Genomic DNA, 25,948 nt, shown 5'->3' with positions numbered 1-25,948 from the left:
ATTAGGATTAGGTACAGTAACTCCTCGCTTAACGTTGTAGTTATGTTCCTGAAAAATGCGACTTTAAGTGAAACAATGTTAAGCGAATCCAATTTCTCCATAAGAATTAATGTAAATGGGGAGGTTAGGTTCCAGGGGAAATTTTTTCACCAGACAAAAAACTATAAAATGTATACTGTGTGTATATCTATATAATATAAACAAACAATTTAATAGTGTTTACAGCTATGATGATTGTGATGCTTGGTTGAGGTGGTGAAGTTAGAGGGTGGAAGAAGGAGGGATATTTCCCAGGGAATGCCTTGCTGCTAAATGATAAACTAGCACTCGGATGAGCCCTCAAGGGTTAACGTGTTGTTATTGTAGCATCTCTCACAAGGCAGCACGAACACAAGGGAGGGGAGACAGCATAGCAGACAGAGACAGACACGCACCTTGTGTGTGGGAGAGAGAGAGAGATGCATACTGCCCCTTTAAGGAAGCTGACCCACTCTTAAGTGCATTGTCTTTTTAAGTGGATCAGGAAGTTGAGACAGCAGCTGCTGCCCCAGGCGCTCTCTGTCTCTCTCCGCCGGTGTCCTCTCCCTGCTCTATATGGAAAAGGGGTAAGTGGGTGCAGGAGCAGGGGGGAGGGGGACACCCTGACATTAGCCCCCTTTTCTCCCCCTGCACAGCAAGCAGGAGTCTCAGGGAGCAGCTCCAAGGGAGAGGGCAGGAACAGCACGTGGCAGTGGAAGGAGGGACAGCTGAACTGTCTTGATAGCCTGCTGGGCAGCTGCTGCACAGGGAACTTAGGGGAGCGGGGAGCTGATAGGGGGCTGCCAGTCCACCCTGGTTACAAGCCCCCCCCAGCTAGCTGCAACGGGCTGCTCTTCCTGCAAGTAGTGGACAAAGCAGGCAGCTGCCAAATGATGTTAGAAGGGAGCATTGCGCAACTTTAAACGAGCATGATCAGCAACGTAACAACGAAACAATGTTAACCGGGATGACTTTAAGTGAGGAGTTACTGTAGGTATATCCTGAGCTATCGATTTCCTGTGATGGGAGGAAGGTGAGGGGCACTGTGAGTGCTACACACTGTATACATCTATGCTGCAACTAATTTAATTTTCAGATTATTTTTAAATCAATGTTGTTTCCCTCCAGTTAATTGTGGGGGAAGACAGAGGGCTTGTCTACACATGAAATGGCACAGCTCCAACACTGCAGTTGCGCCACCATAGAGCTTCAGTGTAGACACTACTTATGGTGGTGGAAGGTGTTCTCCCATTGGCGTAGGTAATCCACCTCCCTGAGATATGGTAGCTACATTGATGTAAGAATTCTTCCACTGCCTACACCTGGGCTAAATTGGCTTAACTGTGTCGCTCAGGGTTATGGACTTTTCACATCCTTGAGTGACATAACTGGGTCAACCTAACTCTTTAGTGTAGATTAAGAATTAATCATAACAAAGATTTTGGGACAATATCCACACATCTATTTGGAGACAACATTACAATGTTAGGAAGAGCAAACCAGTGTTGGTGTAATAATGGATAGCTTGTAAAGCCTGAATTTGTTAGACTGGATAATTATACTACTGTCTTTTATATCATCCTGACTGTCTTTTTCATTTATTTTGGCTACAATAAGTTACCTATTAAATCTGACTTAACCAGCTTAAGAACACTCAGTTTTCAGGTGTTGTTCACTTGAGAACTGCTCAGTGTTCTAAGGATTTGAGAAGTGGATCAGCTGGACATGTGTGTCTGGAGCATTAGAAGAGTTTCTGAAAGGGAATAGTTTGTCTCTTCTGTCTGATGAGAGGAAAAAGGACAACTCAGCAGGTATGGGGTGGGAAACATGAGGCTATACTCATCTTCAGTTCCCCAATACAATTTACTAAGAAGCAGTACTAGTCTGAATGTTAAAACCCTATCAGCCAAGAAATAAATCAGATTGAAATTCCAGCCTCTACACATTCATAGTGTTTAAATATTACAGCATATATGGTATATAAATATCAAGCCCTATCTGAAGATGTTACAGTGCTTAAGAGCAGTATGTCTGCCAACAGGTGACCATAGATTAGAGCAGCGGTTTTCAGCCTCTGGTCTATGGACGCCTGGAGATCTTCAAACTATGTCTAGGGATATGTCTACACAGGCAGAGTTACAGCACCAGCAGTTAAAGCGCTGCTCAGAGAGCGCTGAAGGGAAACCACTGTTGTGTGTTCACACTGTCAGCTGCCAGCACAATAGTGTGTTCACACTTGCAGCACATGGAGCGGTATTCGGAGCGGTGCACTCTGGGCAGCTATCCCAAAGAGCATCTCTTCCTCTTCTGCCGCTAAGAGTTGTGGGAAGGTGGAGGGGTTGCGGGGCATCCAGGGTCCTGTCCCAATGACCCGTGATGCATTGCTTCACATCCCAGCAGTGATTTCCCTACACCCCCCCTGAATTTCCCCAACACCCCCCACCCCCAGTTTTGTGAACTAGTTACATGCCAAACCTGGTGGCTGAACTTTGCGACTTTGTCCTCACTCACAACTATTTCACATTTGGGGACAATATATACCTTCAAGTCAGCAGCACCCGCATGGCCCCATAGTATGCCAACATCCGAAGAAGTGAGGTTTTTACTCACGAAACTTATGCCCAAATATATCTGTTAGTCTTTAAGGTGCCACCAGACTCCTTGTTGTTTTTGTAGATACAGACTAACACGGCTACCCCCTGATACTTGACAACATTTTTATGGCTGACTTAGAACAATGCTTCCTCAGCTCTTGTCCCCTAATGCCCCTACTCTACTTGTGCTACATTGATGACATCTTCATCATCTGGACCCCTGGAAAAGAAGCCCTTGAGTAATTCCACCATGATTTCAACAATTTCCATCCCACCATCAACCAATCCACACAAGCGGTCCATTTCCTTGACACTACTGTGCTAATAAGCGATGGTCACATAAACACCACCCTATACCGGAAACCTACTGACCGCTATACTTACCTACATGCCTCCAGCTTCCATCCAGGCCATACCACATGATCCATTCTCTACAGCCAAGCTCTAAGATACAACCGCATTTGCTCCAATCCCTCAGACAGAGACAAACACCTACAAGATCTCTATGAAGCATTCTTAAAACTACACTACCCACCTGGTGAAGTGAAAAAACAGATTGACAGAGCCAGAAGAGTACCCAGAAGTCACCTACTACAAGACAGGCCCACCATAGAAAGTAACAAAACGCCACTAGTCATCACCTTCAGCCCCCAACTAAAACCTCTCCAGCGCATCATCAAAGATCTACAACCTATCCTGAAAGATGATCCCTCACTCTCCCAGATCTTGGGAGACAGGCCTGTCCTCGCTTACAGACAAGCCCCCCCAACCTGAAGCAAATACTCACCAGCAACCACATATCACAGAACAAAAACACTAACCCAGGAACCTATCCTTGCAACAAAGCCCGATACCAATTCTGTCCACATATCTATTCAAGTGACACCATAATAGGACCCAATCACATCAGCTACGCCATCAGGGGTTCATTCACTTGCACATCTACCAATGTGATATATGCTATCATGTGCCAGCAATGCCCCTCTGCCATAAACATTGGCCAAACCGGACAGTCTCTACGCAAAAGAATAAATGGACTCAAATCTGATATCAGGAATCATAACATTCAATAACCAGGAGGAGAACACTTCAACCTCTCTGGCTATTCAGTAACAGATTTAAAGGTGGCAATTTTGCAACAGAAAAGCTTCGAAAACAGACTCCAACTAGAAACTGCTGAACTTGAATTAATATGCAAACTAGATACAATCAACTTAGGCTTAAATAGAGACTGGGAATGGCTGAGCCATTACACGCATTGAATCTATTTCCCCATGTTAAGTATCCTCACAGCTTCTTGTCAAACTGTCTTAAATGGGCTATCTTGATTATCACTACGAAAGTTTTTTTTTCTCCTGCTGACAATAGCGCATCTTAATTAATTAGCCTCTTAGAGTTGGTTGGGCAACTCCCACCTTTTCATGTTTTCTGTATGTATATATATCTCCTCACTATATGTTCCATTCTATGCATCCGATGAAGTGGGCCCACGAAAGCTTATGCTCAAATACATTTGTTAGTCTCTAAGGTGCCACAAGTACTCCTGTTCTTTTTCTGGATACAGATTAACACGGCAGCTACTCTGAAATCTGCCAGTTTAGTGACTGTTTGGAAATCTGAATTGAAATTGAAACATTAATACACACTTTAAAAGCATATACAGTGTATGATAAAATACGTGTATCTGAAAGTAGAATAGATTTGAAAAATATGAACATAGACTAGCTTCCTTATACGGCTGTTGTTCTTATGACAATGTCAGTGCATTCAGTTCGGTGATGTTGGCCAACCTAATCATTTCAAATGATGATTTGTGAGCAAAGTCTAAATGAGCTCTCCCTGACAGCTAATGATGAGCTGGGGGGAGAGGCTTCAGGACCAGATTGTATTTACATTCACACCTAATCTACCTCGGTATCCAGCAAACAGAGCTGTGTCGCCCAAGTGATAGATTTTGGCTGGGGTTGGGTTACAAATCATTTGAATGTGGGGTGGGGGGGGGGAATGAAATGTTGTTCTTCTTATTGTATGAGTAAAGGGCAGTAGAACTGTACCTAGCCTGTGCTGATTGAGAGCATTTAGAGAGAGGGTGGGGACCTGTCCCTCTCCACTGTTTAAAGACAGAGCTGATTAGGCTCCATAGATCGTCTTTTGTTCTGTTAAGTGACCACTGCAGCTGAAATCACTGATAATCAGGTCTAAGTGCTTAGTCCTGCTATGGGGACAGTGTTCCTGTGGGTACAGTGTTTTTGTGTAAAAGACAACCTAGACTGCACTAGCAGCGAGGTTCCCCCACTGAGAGCTCACGTTGTTGCTATCTTGAGAGGTCATTATGTTGGGGAGTTTTTGTACTAAACATTTTTATTATTATAATTAATTTTTACATAAGAATGGTCATACTGGGTCAGACCAATGGTCCATATAGCCCAGTATCCTGTCTTCCAACAGTGGTCAAGGCCAGGTGCTTCAGAGGGAATGAACAGAACAGGTTATCATCAAGTGATCCATCCCCTGTCGCCCATTCCCAGCTTCTGGCAAACAGGCTAGGGACACTCAGAGCATGGTGTTGCATCCTTCCCCACCCTGGCTAATAGCCACTGATGGACCTATTCTCCAGGAATTTATCTAATTCTTTTTTTAATCCTGTTATAGTTTTGGTCTTCACAGCATCCCCTGGCAAAGAGTTCCACGGGTTGACTTTATGTTGTGTGAAGAAGTACTTCCTTTTTTTTTTTTTTTTTTTTTAAAAAACCTGCTGCCTATTAATTTCATTGGGTGACTGGTAGTTCTTGTGTTATGTGAAGGATTAAATAACATTTCCTTATTTACTTTCTCCACACCAGTCAAGATTTTATAGACCTCTATCATATCCCCCCTTAGTCATCTCTTTTCTAAGCTGAAAATTCCCAGTCATTTTAATTTTTCCTCCTGTTTCATACCCCTAATCATTTTAGTTGCCCATCTCTGTACCTTTTCCATTTCCAATATATCTTTTTTGGGATGGGGTGACCAGATCTGCACACAGTATTCAAGGTATACACGTACCATGGATTTATATAGAGGCAATATGATATTTTCTGTCTTATTATCTATCCCTTTCTTAAAAAAGCAAAGGTTTCAGAGTAGCAGCTGTGTTAGTCTGTATCCGCAAAAAGAACAGGAGTCCTTGTAGCACCTTAGAGACTAACAAATTTATTTGAGCATAAGCTTTCGTGGGCTACATCCAATGAAGTGGGCTGTAGCCCACTAAAGCTTATGCTCAAATAAATGTGTTAGTCTCTAAGGTGCCACAAGTACTCCTGTTCTTTTTAAAAAAGCAAACAGAATGTTGGGAATCATTGACTGCCGCTGCACATGGAGTGGATGTTTTCAGAGAACTATCCACAATGACTCCAAGATCTCTTTCTTGAGTGTTAACAGCTAATTCAGACTCCTTCATTTTGTATGTATAGTTGAGATTGTTTTCCAATGTGTATTACTTTGCATTTATCAACATCAAATTTCATCTGCCCTTTTTGTTGCCCAGTCACCCAGTTTTGTGAGATCCCTTTGTAACTCTTCGCAGTCTGCCTGGGACTTAACTATCTTGAATAGTTTTGTATCATCTGCAAATTTTGCCACCTCACTCTTTACCCATTTTTCCAGATCATTTATGAGTATGTTGAACAGTAATGGTACCAGTACTGACCCCTCAGGGATACCACTATTTATCTCTCTCCATTCTGAAAACTGATAATTTATTCCTACCCTTTGTTTCCAATCTTTTAACCAGTTACTGATCCATGAGAAAACCTTCCCTCTTATCGCATGATGGCTTACTTTTCAAAAGTCAATTTAAATTAAATACATTTTTTTTAATTTATATATTTTTAGAAATCTAGACCTGTTATGTGTTTTGGTGTAACTTGCATTATCCTTGTTAAATTTGCATTATCCTAACAAAACATTTACTTTATTCATATCTCTTTTATATATCTCATCAGTCCTGACACACACACACACACACCCCCGTAAATTTGGACACATCCCCTGATTTCAATTCCTGGGGAAACCACTGCATCCCAGTAATCCCTGTGCTTCTGTCCGCATTTGGCACCATCTTTCAATGGTTTGTGTACTGCACGCTCTGCCTCTTTGGTCTGCAGGAATGGATCCCTCACTGTTGACCAATACGCTGCTCGCTGTGACTAACACGTCACAAGTGGCAGTGGAGTTATTCCTTAAACTACAAAGGCAAGAGGAGTGCAACATTGATCTCGCTACGCATAATAGCTACGACATGAGATTGCTTGTGGCATTCACAGAGGTGCTGACCACAGTGGAACGCCCCTTTTGGGTTTGGGAAACAAGCACTGAGTGGTGGGATCACATCGACATGCATGTCTGGGATGACGAGCAGTGGCTGCAGAACTTTTGGATGAGGAAAGCCACATTCATGGGACTGTGTGATGAGCTCGCCCCAGCCCTGCGGCGCAAGGACACAAGACTGAGAGCTGCCCTGTCGTTGGAGAAGTGCGTGGCAATTGTACTGTGGAAGCTGGCTACTCCAGACTGCTACCGATCGGTCGCTAACCAGTTCGGAGTGGGAAAGTCGACCCTTTGGACTCATGTTGATGGAAAGGTGCAGAGCCATTAATCACATCCTGCTCTGAAAGATCGTGGCTCTGGGCAACATGTGTGACATTGTGGATGGCTTTGCACAAATGGGCTTCCCTAACTGTGGAGGGGCAATAGATGGCACGCATATTCCAATCCTGGCACCAGACCACCTACGCTGAGTACATTAATCAGAAGGAATATTTCTCAATGGTTCTCCAGGCTCTTGTGGATCACCATGGGCATTTCACGGACATTAATGCAGGCTGGTCCGGAAAGGTGCATGACGCTAAACTGGGAGGTTTGGTAGATACGCTGGAGGGTAGGGATAGGATACAGAGAGTCCTAGACAAATTGGAGGATTGGGCCAAAAGAAATCTGATGAGGTTCAACAAGGACAAGTGCAGAGTCCTGCACTTAGGACAGAAGAATCCCATGCACTGCTACAAACTAGGGACCAAATGGCTAGGCAGCAGCTCTGCAGAAAAGGACCTAGGGGTTATAGTGGATGAGAAACTGGATATGAGTCAACAGTTGTTGCCAAGAAGGCTAATGGCATTTTGGGCTCTATAAGTAGGGGCATTGCCAGCAAATCAAGGGATGTGATCATTCCCCTCTATTCTGCATTGGTGAGGCCTCATCAGGAGTAGTGTGTCCAGTTTTGGGCCCCACACTACAAGAAGGATGTGGAAAAATTGGAAAGAGTCCAGTGGATGGCAACAAAAATTATTAGGGGGCTGGAGCACATGACTTATGAGGAGAGGTTGAGGGAACTGGGATTGTTTAGTCTGCAAAAGAGAAGAATGAGGGGGGATTTGATAGCTGCTTTCAACTACCTGAAAGGGAGTTCCAAAGAGGATGTATCTAGACTGTTCTCAGTGGTACCAGATGACAGAACAAGAAGTAATGGTTTTAAGTTGCAGTGGGGGAGGTTTAGGTTGGATATTAGGAAAAACTTTTTCACTAGGAGGGTGGTGAAGCACCAGAATGAGTTACCTAGGGAGGTGGTGGAATCTCTTTCCTTAGAGGTTTTTAAGATCAGGCTTGACAAAGCCCTGTCTGGGATCATTTAGTTGGGGGTTGGACTAGATGACCTCCTGAGGTTCCTTCCACTCCGGATATTCTATGATTCTATGATGCACGCATCTTTTGGAACACTGGCCTGTTCAGGAAGCTGCAAGCAGGGACTTTATTCCCGGACCAGAAGATCACCATAGAGGAAGTCAAAATACCCATTGTGATCCTGGGAGACCCCGCCTACCCCTTAATGCTGTGGCTTATGAAGCCATACATGGGGCACCTTGACAGCAGCAAGGAGCAGTTCAACAACAGGCTGAGCAAGTGCAGAATGGCTGCTGAGTGTGCTTTTGGCCATTTAAAGGCCCGCTGACGCTGCCTCTATGGGAGGCTGGACCTGGCCGATGACAATATTCCTATGCTTATAGCCGCATCCTGTATGCTCCATAATATTTGTGAAGGGAAGGGTGAAAGCGTCACTCAGGGCTGGACCTCTGAGGCTCAGCACCAGGAGGCTAAATTTGAACAGCCAGAGACCCGGGCTATTAGAGAGGCATAGGATCAGGGATGCCTTGAGGCAGCAAGCACTAATATTTGCTGCTATGCTCAGGAGTGTGGTGCTTGTAATGCTAGGAGGTGATTGTGGTTGGTGTAGACGATGCACTTTGAAGGTGTAAGAAAATTGCCTGTTGCTTTGCAGGGCTCTGTTTGCTTTCAATTAATGGAATAAAGATTGCTTTCAAACCAAAACAGTTCTTTTATTAAAAAACAACTGGAGGAGGGAGATAAACAAACAAAAATATGAGTCAACAGTGTGATGCTGTTGCAAAAAAGGCAAACATGATTCTGGGATGTGTTAACAGGTGTGTTGTGAGCAAGACACGAGAAGTCATTCTTCCGCTCTACTCTGCGCTGGTTAGGCCTCAACTGGAGTATTGTGTCCAGTTCTGGGCACCACATTTCAAGAAATTGGAGAAATTGGAGAGGGTCCAGAGAAGAGCAACAAGAATGATTAAAGGTCTTGAGAACATGACCTATGAAGGAAGGCTGAAAGAATTGGGTTTGTTTAGTTTGGAAAAGAGAAGACTGAGAGGGGACGTAATAGCAGTTTTCAGGTATCTGAAAGGATGTCATAAGTAGGAGGGAGAAAACTTGTTCACCTTAGCCTCTAAGGATAGAACAAGAAGCAATGGGCTTAAACTGCAGCAAGGGAGGTTTAGGTTGGACATTAGGAAAAAGTTCCTAACTGTCAGGGTGGTTAAACACTGGAATAAACTGCCTAGGGAGGTAGTAGAATCTCCATCTCTGGAGATATTTAAGAGTAGGTTAGATAAATGTCTATCCGGGATGGTCTAGACAGTATTTGGTCCTGCCATGAGGGCAGGGGACTGGACTCGATGACCTCTCGAGTCCCTTCCAGTCCTAGAATCTATGAATCTATGAAAAACACTTCTGCACTGAGGGGGATGGGGGAAGGGAAGGTCCAGGTTAAAGATTTGTGTATGTCCAGGTATCATATCCAACCTTCTATTTAGAGTACAGTGCAGTGGGTACTGTGCTTCAGCAGGGCCAAATTGCAGAGGGACAGGTGTTGAGTGCAGTGGGTACTGGGAGTCCACAGGGCTGGATTGTGATGGGGCAGGAGTGGAATGCAGCAGGTACAGACTGGAGCAGGGCCGGCTCCAGGCACCAGCTTGTCAAGCAGGTGCTTGGGGTGGCCACTCCGGAGAGGGGCGGCACGTCCAGGTATTCGGCGGCAATTCGGCGGACGGTCCCTCACTCCGCCTGGGAGCGAAGGACCTCCCACTGAATTGCCGCCGCAGATCACAATCGCGATCGCGGCTTTTTTGTTTGTTTTTTGTTTTGTTTTGGCTGCTTGGGGCGGCCAAAACCCTGGAGCTGGCCCTGGACTGGAGCCAGGAGGTTGATAAGAGTGTGTTGGTGGTGTCTAGGGGGCGCATGGGAAAGAGTTTTGCAACAGCGGCTGCAGGGGAGTGTGGGCGCGGAGCTGCTTGGTTTGCAGTGCTAGTAGCATCTGGAGCGTGTCCGCTTGGCACTCTATAATGTTTAAGAGCCGCTCCATGGCTTCATTCTGGTTTGCTGCGATCTCCTTTCAGTCCCTCTTCTCACTGCCCCAACATTTCTTCAATTCTAGTTTTTCAGTTGCAGAGTGCCTCATGACCTCACACAGAAAGTCCTCTTTAGTTCTTCATGGACAATTTCTAATTCTGTGCAGCCGTTCAGCCACCGATAACAAAAAGGGAGGCTTGGCTCCCAAGGTCATCTCTGTGAAGCCAAAATACAACATTTTACAGAAGCACTATTGTTTGCAACACAAAGACCACTGATTTAAAACACAGCCACTGTTCACACACCTGTCACTAACTGGCTGACCCCAGGCGAGCACACATGAGCCACAAGACCCCCAAAATGGTGAGTAACTGCAGGGGCAGCAGGGGAAATCAGTGTTCCAGGACTGTACTGTACACTGGGCACGTGGCTCTTGCTGAGAGCCAGCAGTGTAGGGGGGGCCTGATAATCATTCCTGTCCCCACATTTTCCACATGGAAGATATCTCGCTGCTGAGGGTGAGCAGGGAATCAAGGGGGAGGGTCTTCTCCAAGATTGCGGCTTCTGCCCTGGCCCTTATGCGGCTCACCTGTGTGCAGCAATGCCTCCCCTCCACCCCCCCAGTGATGGCAGACTGGCACAGGAAAGTTACCCTTAATGGGGCAAGGAACAAAGCAGCTCTGCCAAAGAACCTGCAGCAGCGGATTGCCCAGTATCTCCATGAGAGTTTCCTGAAGATCGCTGAGGCAGATTCCCGTGAAGTGAGGGAGTCAAACAACACCCTGTTCCGTCACTCAGACTAGGCATGTGGTGGTACGCACATCATACAGACACAAGCCTGCTTTCTGCAACCCTCCTGCCCCCAACAACTTGCTTCAGCGATTCCCAAAATCAAAGCCACTTACCAGGGGCCTCCTCTCCTGTTTGTGCTTCACCAAGATCCAACAGCTGTGACTGGCTAGGCTCCTCCAGGGTAGAAAAGACCTTCTGGCTGCATGCATCTCTGGCCTCCGAGTCATCCTCTGCCTATGGGTCCCCCTCCCCCTCCACATCCTCGTCCAAGACTTCCTCCTCCTGGCTCAGTCCACTCTCGACTGGCACGTGAGCCACTAAAGTATCCACAGTGGCCTTCACAGTGGAGGTGGGGTCACCACCAAGTATCATGGCCAGCTTTTTCTAGAACCGGCAGCTCATGGGCGCAGCACCGGAGTGGCGGTTTGCCTCCCATGCCTTGTGGTAGGCATTCTGCAGCTCCTTCACTTTGACTCTGCACTGCAGTGTGTCCTAGTCATGGGCCCTTTCTGTCATACATCATGAAATCTGTCCATAGGTATCATCATTCCTGTGGCTGGACCACAGCTGGGACTGGACAGCCTCCTCTCCCCAAATGCTGATGGGGTCCAGCAGCTCAGCATTGCTCCAAGCAGGGGATTGCCTGGTGCGTGGAGCAGGCATGATCACCTGGAAAGATGGGCTGAGACCACTGCATGCAAACAGGAAGGGGACTTTCAAAATTCCCAAGGAATTTAAGGGCTGAGGATGACAGTTGGTCACCTGAGGGCAGGGCAGTAGAGTTCAAAACAATGACCAGAGAGGCCAGAACAGGCATTTTGGGACACCTCCCAGAGGCCAATCGCAGTGTTGTAATCAACCAGGGTGTCTACACAGGCACCACAGCACTATAGCCCCGGCGCAGAAAGCTCTACACCTTCAACTAAGCAGTTTCTGCGCACTAAGTGGCTTGGCAGTGTGTATACCTTGGGAATTACAATGCAGAAAACTGCTTCACTGCACAGAAACTTGCCAGTGTAGACAAGACCTAAGATTTCCAAAGGGATTCGAACTTCCGTGTGAAATTTTTTATAGGTCCACAAATGAAAAAAAGTTGAGAACCACTGCATTAGAGCAAATGTAAGAGTGGCGTCTCCCCTTGGTAATCAGCAGCTGGACTTGCTGTGCATGTAAGTCTTTCATGTTACAGCAGAGCAATGGTTCTCATTGGGACCCTTGTTAAGGTCTCCAGGCAATAGTTGCATCAGGTGGACCAATCTGAAACTCCCATGCCCGTAGGAGCTGGTATAATCTGCTGTCTGTTGGAAGTCATTCTTTGCATAGATACCACATTACACTTTGCTCATTCCCACAGTGACCAACAATTGTAGCACTTCTGGTCGTCTGTTGGTGTATCTGGACAGCATGACATCTTGTATATTATATAGAGTGCATGTAAAATGCTGGAAAATTTAGGATGACAAGCAGAGTGAAAGGTGAAGCAGCAGACTGAATACTGTACATCTCTTGGCTTTGGTTGGTTTTGTATTAAAACAGCTGTTTTGCGGTGCAAGCACTGAGAGCTAGGGGGAAAAAGCGGCACACGGTGCGCTCGGAGGAGGAGGTGGAGGCAGAAGTGAGCTGGGTGAGGGGGCAGGGAGCTGCCGGTGGATGCGGAGCACCCACAGAGTCAGCGCCTATGCACAGGGGAGAGTCTATTTAAACCCCTGAGAGACCCCTCCATTTTGTCTTCAGCTGGCTCAAGAGATAGCATCGCCACCCCCAAGGATACCTGAGAGAAACTGGAACAAAGGCCAGTAACTACAGGAGGTGTGAGTGATTGCTGGACCCAGACTAGAAGGGGACTAGTCTGTAAAAGGAATCTTACTGGAACACCTCTGAGGGTGAGGTTTTATCTGTATTCAGTTTTATTACTGTATTAGGCTTAGATTTGTGTGTTTTATTTGATTTTACTTGGTAATTCGCTTTGTTCTGTCTGTTGCTACTTGGAACCACTTAAATCCTACTTTCTGTATTTAACAAAATCATTTTTTACTTATTAATTAACCCAGAGTATGTATTAATACCTGGGGGGGCAAACAGCTGTGCATATCTCTCTATCAGTGTTATAGAGGGCGAACAATTTATGAGTTTACCCTGCATAAGTTTTATACAGGGTAAAATGGATTTATTTAGGGTTTGGACCCCATTGGGAGTTGGGCATCTGAGTGTTAAAGACGGGAACACTTCTTAAGTTGCTTTCAGTTAAGTCTGCAGCTTTGGGGCACGTGGTTCAGACCCTGAGTCTGTGTTGGAGCAGACTGGCGTGTCTGGCTCAGCAAGACAGGGTGCTGGAGTCCCAAGCTGGCAGTGAAAGCAGGGGCAGAAGTAGTCTTGGCACATCAGTTGGCAGCCCCAAGGGGGTTTCTGTGATACAACCCGTCACAGACTTATTTACTTGTGGATGGCTAGCCTTGATTAGGGTGACCAGATGTCCCGATTTTATAGGGACAGTCCCGATTTTTGGGTCTTTATCTTTTACAGACTCCTATTACCCCCCACCCCCATCCCGATTTTTCACATTTGCTGTCTGGTCACCCTAGCCTTGATGCTTTTTAGATTCTCATATATAATATGGATAAAGGCAGGGCTCAAACCTCTGAAAATAACTGTGCCTGTAGGCCATCTTTCTCCATTTGTTGGCATAGAGCCATAGGTTTAGTTCACACCAGGGTACAGTCACCTTATTCACATGTTATTTCACTGTGGATACCATCTGACAGTTCAATCTGAAAGGAATGAGCCTGAACATTGGAGAATTTTTTTTAAAACACAGCCCAATTTAAAGAATCAACTTCTTCCTTTTTCCTATATATGTTGTACAGTTTGGATGAATTTCAGTAATCTCAAAACTGAAAGACTGACCGTACTGTCTGGAGTCAAGCATAATGCCACACAGGTGGTGTACTACTACTCCCTCTCTCTCACCTCTACCAGTGTGTTTCAATATTGATCTCTACAGGATTCCTGTTTGTTCCAGTTTTGCCATCTTGACCTTGGTTCTGGTAATGTACCTAAATTCTTACTCACTGCACCCTTTCCTATTTAAGTCCCTATATCCTTGCACTGCTCTGCTTGTTCCATAACACTGACAGGCTGCATTTCTTGCTATTCCAGTATTAGTACCCTCCATACATCTCTGTCAATGCACCTCAGTGCTGACCTACAGCACTTCCTTGCTATTCCAATTCTGGGTCCCCTATGTACTTTTATCAAATTACCACCAGTATCCCCTGCTATTTCAGTCCTGAGTAAAGATTATCAATCATACCAAGCCATGCAAAATGGGGTGGAGATTGCCTGAGAAGGAGAAATGTTCACTAGTAAATACGTTAGAATACCACAAAACCCCAAAGTCCATTTCATTTGAGATTGACAAATGAAAGGGTAATGCAGAAAGACCCATCATTTTGCTCCTGCAAATTTCTCCTCCTCTCTTGTCTCTTAAGCCCCTTGTTACATCCTGCAGTGTAATCTTTGCGATTGTTTACTAATGCGAAGCCCCACCTGTAGAACTGGCTAAAGTATTGGCACAGCTAAATTTGCAGTTTAAGCCTGAGATGCTTACGTTGAAGTTTGACTGAATCAGGAAGCTCTGGTATGGGCTCAGAGGCAGACATTGTTGGTAAACAGTCCTTGGTAGTGGTCTTCTTAGGCAATAGCATTGCATAGGAGGTCCGCTGCCTAGTTCTGCGTGCTATCTCACGTTGGTTATGTAGCAGTTGGTCATCTGTTAACAAGGCACTGACTTGCTTAGATTTTTCTCTGACGTGATAACCTGTTGAAGTAATTGGGTTTAGTTTAAAGAAAAGAAATACTTGGTAAATGTGTTAGGACCCCATCATCCCATTCTGTAACGAGGGCCAACTGGATATATCATGGGCCCCAGCAACTACAGAAAAGTGGAGAGGCTAAGGATGCTGAGCTGTTTATAACCATAGAACAATGAGTCAAGAAACCAAGATCTCAGTAAGCAGTTGTCTTTAGTAGATTTACGTTGTAAGCAGCTGACAAGAGGTTGAGACACTGCATGTGTGGTTCATAAACTGAAGTATGTTTTTAGGTTATGGTCTTTGAGGTTTTTCCTCCCTTTATTTCTTCCAAGGACCAGCTTTGTAGCAGCCCATTATTTTGGCTGAATGCTATTAGCAGGATGTTATTCCTTTGGTCAGAGAAGTGTTCAGGCAGAATTCCTCCTTGTCTCTTTGGTGCATTAGTGTATTGTCTCTGGCAGGCCTTGCCAGTCCACGAACTCTGATCCTTCAGTATGGCGGTACAAAACACTGCCACCAGTAGGCTGGCACAAGTATGTAGGGTTTTTCCATTAAAATTTGGCTATGGTTGTGTGTAGTGACAGGGAGTATTAGTGTCAATGTGAGTTACAGGGAACAAGGAAAGAGGCTGAAGTGCTTTTTATCTTCAATCTCTGGAAAAGATTGTCAAGCCCAAAAATGCTAGGAAGATGTCAAGGATTAAAGATCTCTCTCAGAAGAGACACGATTATCCTATCAAAATGAATTTGTCTAGAGAGGGGAAAAGTCACACTTTTTGATATTCTTCTAAAAAATCTACTGTGTTTAGTATGTGTGTGAAACAACATCCCCAAACTACCAGCTGTAATGGAGTCAGTTCAATAAAGCTGTTGATTCTGCTAAGGAGACTCACAGGTCTGAATTCATTGAGGGGCTGGTACAGCAATGAAACTGAAAGGCCTATCAAATTAACTGTTTGAATCAGGAAAACAAACATAGAGACGACTGTATGTCATGATGATCCTTCTTATACTGGCAGGACCCTGGGACGTGGAAAGGACAAGGGAGTGTTGCTCCTCTTTCTGGAGTTTTGAGTGGGGAACCTTAACACATGACTCAATCCCTCTGATGGCAGGTAGCAGGGATTGGTGGACCTCTGTACTCCGTATCTTCTGTGTTTCTAGATCTATCTTACTGAGGCTCACATAATTATAAGAATCCAGTGTTAAGATGTCCTACTAATGTATATTGCTCTCTCTCCCCCCATAACTGCTTCCAACATTGAATTTGATAGCTACTCTAATCTCAAAGTTGTAATAGCCACCAAGTGAATTCTGTCCTGGGATTCTCCTAAGTAGAGTGACCAGCTTTATTTAATTTATTGTCTTTGCAGCTGATAGTTTCTGGATGTTGTTTCTGTTAACTGGAGTGTCCAGGCACTGCAAACTGACATTACATCAGTCAGTCAGTGACTTTCCACTGGGTTTGTTCTGCAACTTGACCTGCATACCACCACAGACTTAAACAATGGTGAGATTGAGACACTTTCTCCTTTGTTGAGACAGCTGTGAGAGTGTCACTGCAATCCTGATTGTCATGGGACAGTTCTAGTTTTCATAAATCTGAGTCCCATGACCCTCAGATTCTTGTAGTATGATTAAGTGGTCTTGAATTTATTTAATCTCATTCTCATATCAATATGAAATGAAGCAACATCATTATGCACGGCTGCAACATCATTACATGAAAACTGAGCTATAGCAGTGTCATGATTTAGCATCATGGTGTGATTATTTTGTCCTGCAGGACAGATACAAATAGTTGGCATTTCAAAGCCAGTAGGAGCAGTATTAAGCTTTTATCAGCTGGAATTCACTTTTACATACATCACATGGGAACATGAATTGCCCAGTGTGACAGGCCCATCACTGCCAATAATTCATCTAATTTACTATGGCAAGGTGGATGCATGGTCGGGTCTCAGAGGCAACAGGCCAGTAGCTTCATCTACCAGCTCATGCAGCTCCCAGCAGTGCTGCATTCTTCCTAATAATTTAATCTTGTCTTTGAAGTTCAGCTCCTAGCAGTTTGCCTCCTTTTTCTCATTTTCTTTCACTTCTATTTAAAATTATAATGGTCCATTTCAACAAAATTAACTGTAATTTCATGGATCACCACATCAGGAATAAGTTTTATACATAATACTATAATCCATGTAGTTGTTTCCCCAAAAGCTAATTGACTTGAGCAATTCTGTCTCCTGTGTAAATAACCCTGGTTCTAGTTAAGAACTGTGTTATTTCAGGGGGGGTTTTTTGGTTTTAGTATTTTCTGGCAATTTTTAGTGGGTATGGCAATTTTGTTAAACAAAATGTTTACCAAATATAACATGAGGGTAATAATATAACCTAGCCTTTATATTGTACTTTTCATCAGTAGATCTCAAAGTACTTTACAAAGGAGGGTAAATATCATTATCCCCTTTTCACAGGTGGGGAAACTGAGGTGCCAGGAGGTGAAGTGACTTGCCCAAGGTTACCCAGCAGGACAGTGGCTGAATCAGGTCTTCTGAGTTCCAGTCCAGTGTGCTGTCCCCTAGGTCAGACTGCCTCCCATAGTTAATTTCATTTACTTTTAACTAACCCCTCCCCCATGCTTTTATCAATGTTTCATTCTACATTACAATATACTTAAACTGGCTTTATTTATTTTTTAATTAATTTAGTCCTCATGAAAGTTTCCAGACTGATAACACAGGTAAGTCTTCTATTTATATGTACAACAGGTGCATCATGGGCAGTGACAGGACAAGATTCCTACACTGCCCCACCAATATGTCATCAGTAATACCCTGGAAAAATCACTTTTAGGGCTAGATGATGGGAAGTTCGCTTATTGTGGCCTCTATTCAGTTTCATTGTCTCCCTGTTGAGATTGCCAGCCAGTGGATCAATTAGTATGAAATGGGGTGGTTCTTTTTCTAATATGGACACTTTTCTACTATAAATTGGACTGCAACTTCCAATTTATTTTACAAAGGTCACTAAACATATATTGGATGGTAAGAACTTTCAGTTGTTACCAACCTGTCCCAGACTGACTGGAACCAGAGACCTAGAGATTATGATGATAATAAAGATATATCCCAATTCCCAATGCCATCATATTCTCCAACTGACTTTACTTTCATTATTCCTGAGTTGGGCCAGTGTACTCAAGTTTCGATGGCAAACATGAAGTGTTTACTTTAAATATGATAAATTTCACTGGCGTACTGACCTGAAATCTATTAGTCTAGCATGATCCAATCCTGCACTAATAACAAATTTAATTATATTATTGTAACCATTATTTAGTTGCTTAATAACACATAAGAACAGCCATACTGGGTCAGACCAATGGTCCATCTAGCCCAGTATCCTGTCTTCTGACAGTGGTCAATGCCAGGTGCTTCAGAGGGAATGAACAGAACAGGTAATCATCAAGTGATCCATCCCGTGTCGCCCTTCCCAACTTCTGGCAAACAGAGGCTAGGGGCACTTCGAAGCATGGTTTTGCATCCCTGCCCATCCTGGCTAATAGCCATTGATGGGCCTATCCTCCATGAACTTCTTAACCAAAGCCTTTGTTATGCCATCTCAGGGCTAGATAATGTTTTCAACTACAGGCTGTAGTTCCTTCAGCATTTGCCTCTGAGTCACAGTACACTTGGCATACTACTGAGGGTATATCTATGCAGCAGTTGGAAGTGTACTTCCTAGAGCGGGTAGACAGCCATGCATTAGCTCTGCTCAAGCTCGCACGCTAAAAATAGCTGTGAGGCTGTGGGCTAGCTGCCCAAGCACAATCCTGAATGACCCCATGGGTACATGCTCAGATGGCTAGCCTGAGTTGCCACAGCCACACTGCTGTTTTTAGCACAATAATGTGACAGTCAGGCCCTACGGCTGCAAGAGGGTCCTGGAAGGCTGATATATTAGCTCAGAATGTTAAAGGCCCTTTTCCCTACAAGCTGAGAAGGGGTTACCTCAGGTCAATTAGGGCCACCTGAATCCAATTAAGTGCTGCCTGAGGCCTTTAAAAACCCCTCCTCTGGGAAGAGAGAGACGTGCTACTGTCAGGTTGCTGGAAGCAGGGAAACAAGGTCTTCCAGGCTGAGAGGCTGTGTTTCTTCCCATAGGAGAACAGCCAAACCCGAGTGCCTGCTGGGGGAAGGACTGACACCCCAGGGCAAGCAGCAGGATGATACCCTGCCCCAGCAAGGAGGCAGGGAAAGGTATCCCATTTTGTTTTGTGTTTACGAGACTGTTTCCTTTCTGTTTGGTGAAGGATCGCTCCTTAGGCTCACCCTGACACCTACCCTGAAAACTCAGCCAAAGAAGCACAGAAGGGGGAAGGCAAACACTGCCCAGAGTGGGGCCCGCCATTGCCAGAGGAAGAAGTGCTAAGTCTTTCGAGACGAAGGAGGTGCCTTGCCACAATAGCTTGAGCAGAACTAGCATGTGTCTGCTAACTGACACTGGGAAGCACTCTCTCAACTGCTATGTAGACATACCCTTCATCCCTTAAGAGGCACCGCACTGAGCAGCCATATCAGTTACACCACAGTCGTATTAATATTCTTATCTTCTGAGGTTTGTAGCTACATCGATGCTACCTCACTCACAGTCTTCTCCCCTTAGGTTTCCATATACTGTCAAGAGAATTTCTATGTGAAGTAGTATACCCTCATGGTCTAGACAGTATTTGGACCTGCCATGAGGGCAGGGGACTGGACTTGATGACCTCTCGAGGTCCCTTCCAGTCCTTGAATATCTACAATCTAACCTATTTCAATATATATTTTATAGGCAGGCATTACGGTATACTGTTGCTTATTCTCATCTCGCCATTTTTCAGAAATGGCAACTGCATGTAAATCTTCTCCCAATGCCAAGCACTCCACCTCACCCATATTTGCATTTAAACTTCTTTCAACAGTGCATAGGCACATGGGTTAAAATTCCGGCCTCTTCAACCTCAATGGGGCTGGGATTTCACCCTTTCTTTTTATTTGTGAGAGGTGGGAGCACTTTTATGTATCCTTTTTTTCTGCTAACATGGTAAATTGCTCCTCCATATCCCCTTCCTGACTTTTCCTTCAGTGCAGCCATAATTACTTGCTATATTTCCCCCAGCAATTAGTTTAAATAATCCCCCCAAAAACCTTCTTAATTTTAATTGACAGGCCTTGGCAAGCTACATTTACCTTGATCCTTTCCAGCTTCATCTATGTAATGAAAGTCCTTTAATGTCTGAATGTTAAAGAGCCCCTCTCGACAATGCTGAATGACTTTCTTTGATCCATTCTTGATGAGATAATCCAAGAGTGTGAGGGATTTATACACATGCCTCCAGTTCTTTCCCTGGTCATTCATCCTGTGCCATATCATGTTCATAATCTCCAAAAGAGAAACTGTATTGTATGTCAGGTCACTGATCTCTAACATTAGTGAACTAGAGGGACCCCATGGGTCATTAGAGGTTGCTTCCCTGACTTTGATCTCAGAATCAGAATAATTTTTCACAAAGTTCTTCATGTGCCTCCTGAGTGCCATGGAGATGACAGGTTGTTGTTCAGTTGATAAAGTTGGTAAGAGATGCCTGTGCTGCTGTCCCTGCCTAAGTGTTTTTAGTCTCCACCTCAGCAAACCACAATGACTCTGCAAATAAAACAATACAAGGAATAGATGTAATTGTTATCAACTCAAAATTTTGGAGGAAGAGGGGAAGGCTGATATAATTCTCAGTTTCTTAACAATATGGGCCAGCCAACATTGGGAGCACTATGGCCTTGGCTACACTCGCGGATTCACAGCGAGTGTAGTTGCGCCGCCAGCGCTGCGAGAGCTCTCCGAGGGGAATAGCTTGCAGCGCTGCGAGCGAGCGTGCAGTGCTGCAGGCGCTGATTAAACTGGCGCTTTACAGCGCTGCACTTGCTGCGCTCAGGGGGGGTGTTTTTTCACACCCCTGAGCGCAGCAAGTGCAGCGCTGTGAATTGCCAGTGTAGCCAAGGCCTATGATTGCAATCATAGAGCATTACCTAAGGCATTACCTTCTCGCCCTACCTAGCCCAAAAGGGAGACCCATCTTACTTTTCCTTAGCCAGAAGTATGGCAACTATGATTAATGGCCACAAGGGTGAGAATACAGTGAGAGGGATACTTAGGTTCTCCTTAGGAAAGACTGCAGTAGGGCAACAAACTGGAAGAAAAGTGACCTTTGTTCTACTAATGGCCTTGTCATTAATTTGCTGACCTTGGGCGTGTCACTTAACCACTCTGTACTTCAGTTTACTCATCTGTATAAGTGTTAAATATAGTTATTAGTGATCATTATTTATTATTAGGTGTTTATCAAGAATACTAAAGTCACGGGAGGTGGAAGAAAGGATAGAATATTTCACTATCCAGCAAGTTTAATTAAATCCAGACCATACCTTCCATGGTTAAACCAGAGCTCCAGGTCACCTGTGTGGTGCTCCTGTAGTTAGTACTTTGCGCACACATACAAGAGACCCAAGTTCAAATGCCAGATTCAGACTTGGGCCTGCAGAAGCTAAATTATACTGACGGGCAGTGTATGCGTGCAGGGAGGAAAAAAGAAAGGGTCTCATGTCACTCTGCAGCGACCCTTCTCTCTTCTGCTCCTCTAAATAGGAGAGGGAGGGTAGAGGAAGGAAGAACAGGGTTCCATTTGCCTGAGGACTGCCCTCCTAAACTGAATAGAGTTTCTCTACTGATCATCTTGGGTCTGTCAGCTTTCACAGCTGGCATACGCAACAGGGGGGTGCATTTTAGTTGAGGCAGTGATAGCATGAAAAGGGAACACAGCCTCCAAACAATTTAAACAAAGCCTGTGAATTGTCAATTCACAGCTTTATGAGATGAACCCATCCCCCTCCCTTCTTTTCATTAGTTAGCATGAGGGTGGGTAGGTCTCTGCAGTTCCCGACTGAGTCACCAGCAAAGGCTGTCATGATCATGTATCAAATTGATTTCAAGCCCTGACAAGTGCCCAGCCTCAATGAGGGAGACAATCTGTAATCAGATTTTATGTGCACAAAAGGCAAAATATTAAAATTCATAACAAATGTGTTTGTTTTCCATCTTGCTTCCCCCCCATCCACCAACACCTTTGTCCAGTCTGACCTCTATCTATTTTGATTCATTCAGTGTTTGATTTTTTAACACAAGGATAGGGATAGGCATGAATTTGAAGCAAAACACCAAAATGTTACCTTTTCAATTTTTAAAATAAAGAAGATAATTAACCTTTTTATCAAAGTATGCACAGCTTCAAGTAAGTTGAATGGAAAATATATTGGTTTAATTAAGATATTGTAGGAAGCGATAGCTGAAAATGCTGGGAACCTGGAGAGAAAAAAGAATCTTTCTGAGGAGGGTGCTACATAGTTTACAACTCCCTGCCTCTCTTTCTTGTTTGCACTTCAAATGGAGTCAATTTTTATCTGTCTCACTCCTGCAGAGAGAAAACTGATTTTATAATGTTTCAATGAAGCTATTAAATTTCAGTCATAGCAGGATTTCTCTTTTGCCTTTGTGTCTTTCTTTGTTTTGGTGCACTGATGCACTGTGACAGTGGTTATATAGCAGCACATATTGATCTGTTTTTTACAAGTTGATTAGATAACTCTATTAGAATCATAACCTGCTGGAGTGGAACACTTAGCACCAGTGCCTTTGTCCTCCTGGACTGGGTCCCCACTCATCTTGATTTCCGTGGGGCTGATCTGATTATCGGCATGGTGTTCTATGACTTCCAAGCTAGGCATGCAGATTTTTTTTTTTAGTGAGTTTACTGATAGTGAAAGGTTCAAGAGTGACAGCTTGAAGTCTTCTATTCACAGAACAGGAACATCATGGGCAGCATTAGTACAAACCTAACGCTCACATTAAATGTTGAGAAATATATCGGGGATGCAAAAATCAATGCAATGTTGGGTCACGGCATCACAGTACAATGTTTGGGGGCAACAATACATAGGACTCCTAGGTCTGCATAATAAATATTATGCTTTTTAAAATACATAGAATTACTTATTTACTCAACACCCTGGGTCATCTCTTAAAGAATAGTGTACCTGATTAAAACTATGTAACAATTATTTATTCATAATTAAACCCAGATCATTAACCTAAAATATATTCCTGCTAAAAATAGAAAACTTGATATGCACAATTTCATTTAAATAACATTAAAGCTAAACTATAAAGCCAGGAAATTAATAGTTAAGGACCAGGAACTGGATGTAGCTATGATTTTGTTTTTCTGTCTTTTGTTGTTGTTTGCCAGTTCATATCATAAACATAATGCTATGTAAAAAACTACCTCATAGTTAGTCTTTTGTGCTACTAATCAAAAAATCAATATTTGGTTCTCGCATCCTGTCTCTCATTCCCTGAGCCAGCCATCTCTGTGGTTAGTGTGTCTGTGCCACCACATGAATGAGACAGATTGATTTTGTCCCGATCTGCCAGATTGCTCCCAAACTCAGCAATGGCTGGGAGTCCTAAGAGAACCGCACTTTAATCCCTGTTGGCATCTGGGAGGTTAGGCTGAATGTGGCTCTGCAATAATCTATTTGGCCAAGCTATGAGCAGTGGTGATGAGCCCTGAAAAGGGATTCCCATTTAGAAACTAGACCTGAAGCACAAGTGTGACAGTGAGTGCATGAAATCCAGAAATCTGGGGATCCCACCTCAGGAACTTTTATGATTTTATTTCAGTTTCATCAAATAATGATTTTTTGGCTTTCGGTCTACAAAAAATGTACAAGTTGTAAATCCTGCTATCAAGCCAACCTCTCACTAGCAGGGAGAAACTTCTCCTTATGTCAGGTTATTCCATAAGTGCCTGCTGCAGGGTTTCTTTCACCTTCCTCTGGCACTGAAAAAGCTGGTACTAACTGCTGCCAGAGACAAGGTACTGGGCTAGGTTGACCATGGGTCTGATTATTCACTATGGCAGAAAGATCTTGGAGACACTGTGGCTAGTTCTCTGAAAACACACTCAATGTGCAGCGGCTGTCAAAAAAGTGAACAGAATGTTGGGAATCATTAAGAAAGGGGATAGATAATAAGACCGAAAATACCATATTGCCCCTATATAAATCCATGGTACACCCACATCTTGAATACTGTGTGCATATCTGGTCGCTCCATCTCAAAAATGATATATTGGAATTGGAAAAGGTTCAGAAAAGGGCAACAAAAATTATTAGGGGTATGGAACAGCTTCTGTATGAGGAGCGATTAATAAGACTTGGACTTTTCAGCTTGGAAAGGAGATGATATGATAGAGGTCTATAAAATCATGAATGGTGTGGAGAAAGTAAATAAGGAAGTGTTATTTACTTCTCATAACAAAAGAACTAGGGTTCACCAAATGTAATTAATAGGCAGCAGGTTTAAAACAAACAAAAGAAAGTATTTTTTCACACAATGCACAGTCAACCTGTGGAACTCCGTGCCAGAGGATGTTGTGAAGGCCAAGACTACAACAGGGTTTAAAAAAAAAACTAGATAAATTCGTGGAGAATAGGTCCATCAATGGCTATTAGCCAGAATGGGCAAGGATGGTGTCCTTAGCCTCTGTTTGCCAGAAGCTTGGAATGGGCGACAGGGATGGATCACCTGATGATTACCTGTTCTGTTCATTCCTTCTGGGGCACCTGGCACTGGCCATTGTTGGAAAACAGGATACTGGGCTAGGTGGACCTTTGGGTCTGACCCAGTATGGCCATTCCTACGTTCTTAGGTAGGTTCCATACCTGCCTGTAGTAATGGTGGTTTCCAGACACGTCAGCAGGTGTCTTGCCTGGAAGTTCAGTGAGACCTAGCTTTGGGTCCATTAAACCTGACATTTAAGGCAGCCCATAGTTGACAGGACACCCCCACTTCAGGCAGATGGGTGTTACGACAGGTGACCGCTCAGCTGGAGCTGTGCCTGGCCTTGTGTGGTAGGAAAGTTGAAGGATGGGAAGGGAGGTATTGGGGGGTGGGGGGGCTCTCCACTCCAGAAACAACCCCTGGGAGGGGCAGGTCCTCACAATCCTAAATCTGGCCCCGCTCCCTGAGGAGCATAAGGTTAGACCTGCCAGTCCTCTACCATCAGTGGCTGCTCCTGGTAACATGGCCCACTGAGGGGGTTGCTGTGAAGGCAGGTGACATCCAGGAGAGGGCAGCCACGGGGGGCTCCTGAACAGGGGATGCCCCCGCCTGTCCCCAACACACACAACTGCAGGTAAAAACAGGGCACGGCACGCGACTCTCTCTGGCCCTGGAGACGCCCCAGTAGGGGCAAGACAAGCTTTAAACAGGGAGAGGCCCCTCCCCACTCTCATTAACGAGTGGGGTTAACTGGCTGAGGGCAGCAGGGTTCATGGGCACACACAGGCCCAAGAAGAGGCTTCACACTGCTGGGCTCGCACCCCACCTTCATTACCTGAGGAAAACTGAGCAGTAGCGACCGGTAGGCATCGTTTTCCCACTTAAAATTCAAACTGCCATCAATAAGCTGCAAAGGCCCGCCTCTCCCTGTCCTCCTCCAATCAGAATGCTCGTACCCACTGTTCTCCCCTCATCTTGCATTCAAAGCAGTTGTCAATCACCTTCCAAGCCCCACCCCTTCTTCACATCCAATCAGAATTCTAGCTACTCCTCTGCCTTACCAGCCCTGGGAATCCTGCTGAAAGGAGCAGGGAAAGCTCTGCCACATTTTGTAATGGTGGGGTGGGGAGGGGAACATTTGACTGACAGACCTTCAACCTCTGCTAGGCTCCACCCCTTAATTTCAGCAATCAGTAGATTTTCAAGTCTCCCTAATACAAGAGGAAAGCTTCCCCCTGCCTTTTTTATGGTTTTAGTTTTAGTTTTACAATTTTTATACTTTTTTTTAATCCATAAACATTTCAGAGTCTAAACAAAAGTGAAATTCAAAGGTGCGGAGAGGTCGTAGCACCAACTTTGGACCGTCACCACTGCTGCCTCCTCCAGATCTCAATCCCCT

At 44.5% G+C, this 25,948-nt stretch overlaps 1 protein-coding gene across 1 annotated transcript in view; it reads right to left on the bottom strand.

Annotated features, from left to right (window-relative positions):
- Window positions 1–20,478, bottom strand: part of ENTHD1 (ENTH domain containing 1) — a 70,856-nt gene extending 50,378 nt beyond the window's left edge. Inside the window, 2 exon segments of the mRNA XM_054016230.1 lie at window positions 14,695–14,904; window positions 20,127–20,478. Coding sequence (XP_053872205.1) covers window positions 14,695–14,904; window positions 20,127–20,475 — 559 coding nt within the window. The 5' untranslated portion in view covers window positions 20,476–20,478.
- Window positions 20,479–25,948: the final 5,470 nt, after the last annotated feature.

Source organism: Malaclemys terrapin, chromosome 1 (genome assembly GCF_027887155.1).
Source record: "Malaclemys terrapin pileata isolate rMalTer1 chromosome 1, rMalTer1.hap1, whole genome shotgun sequence".
NCBI classification, from domain to species: Eukaryota; Metazoa; Chordata; order Testudines; family Emydidae; genus Malaclemys; species Malaclemys terrapin.
This window is presented reverse-complemented; position numbering and strand designations above follow the sequence as displayed.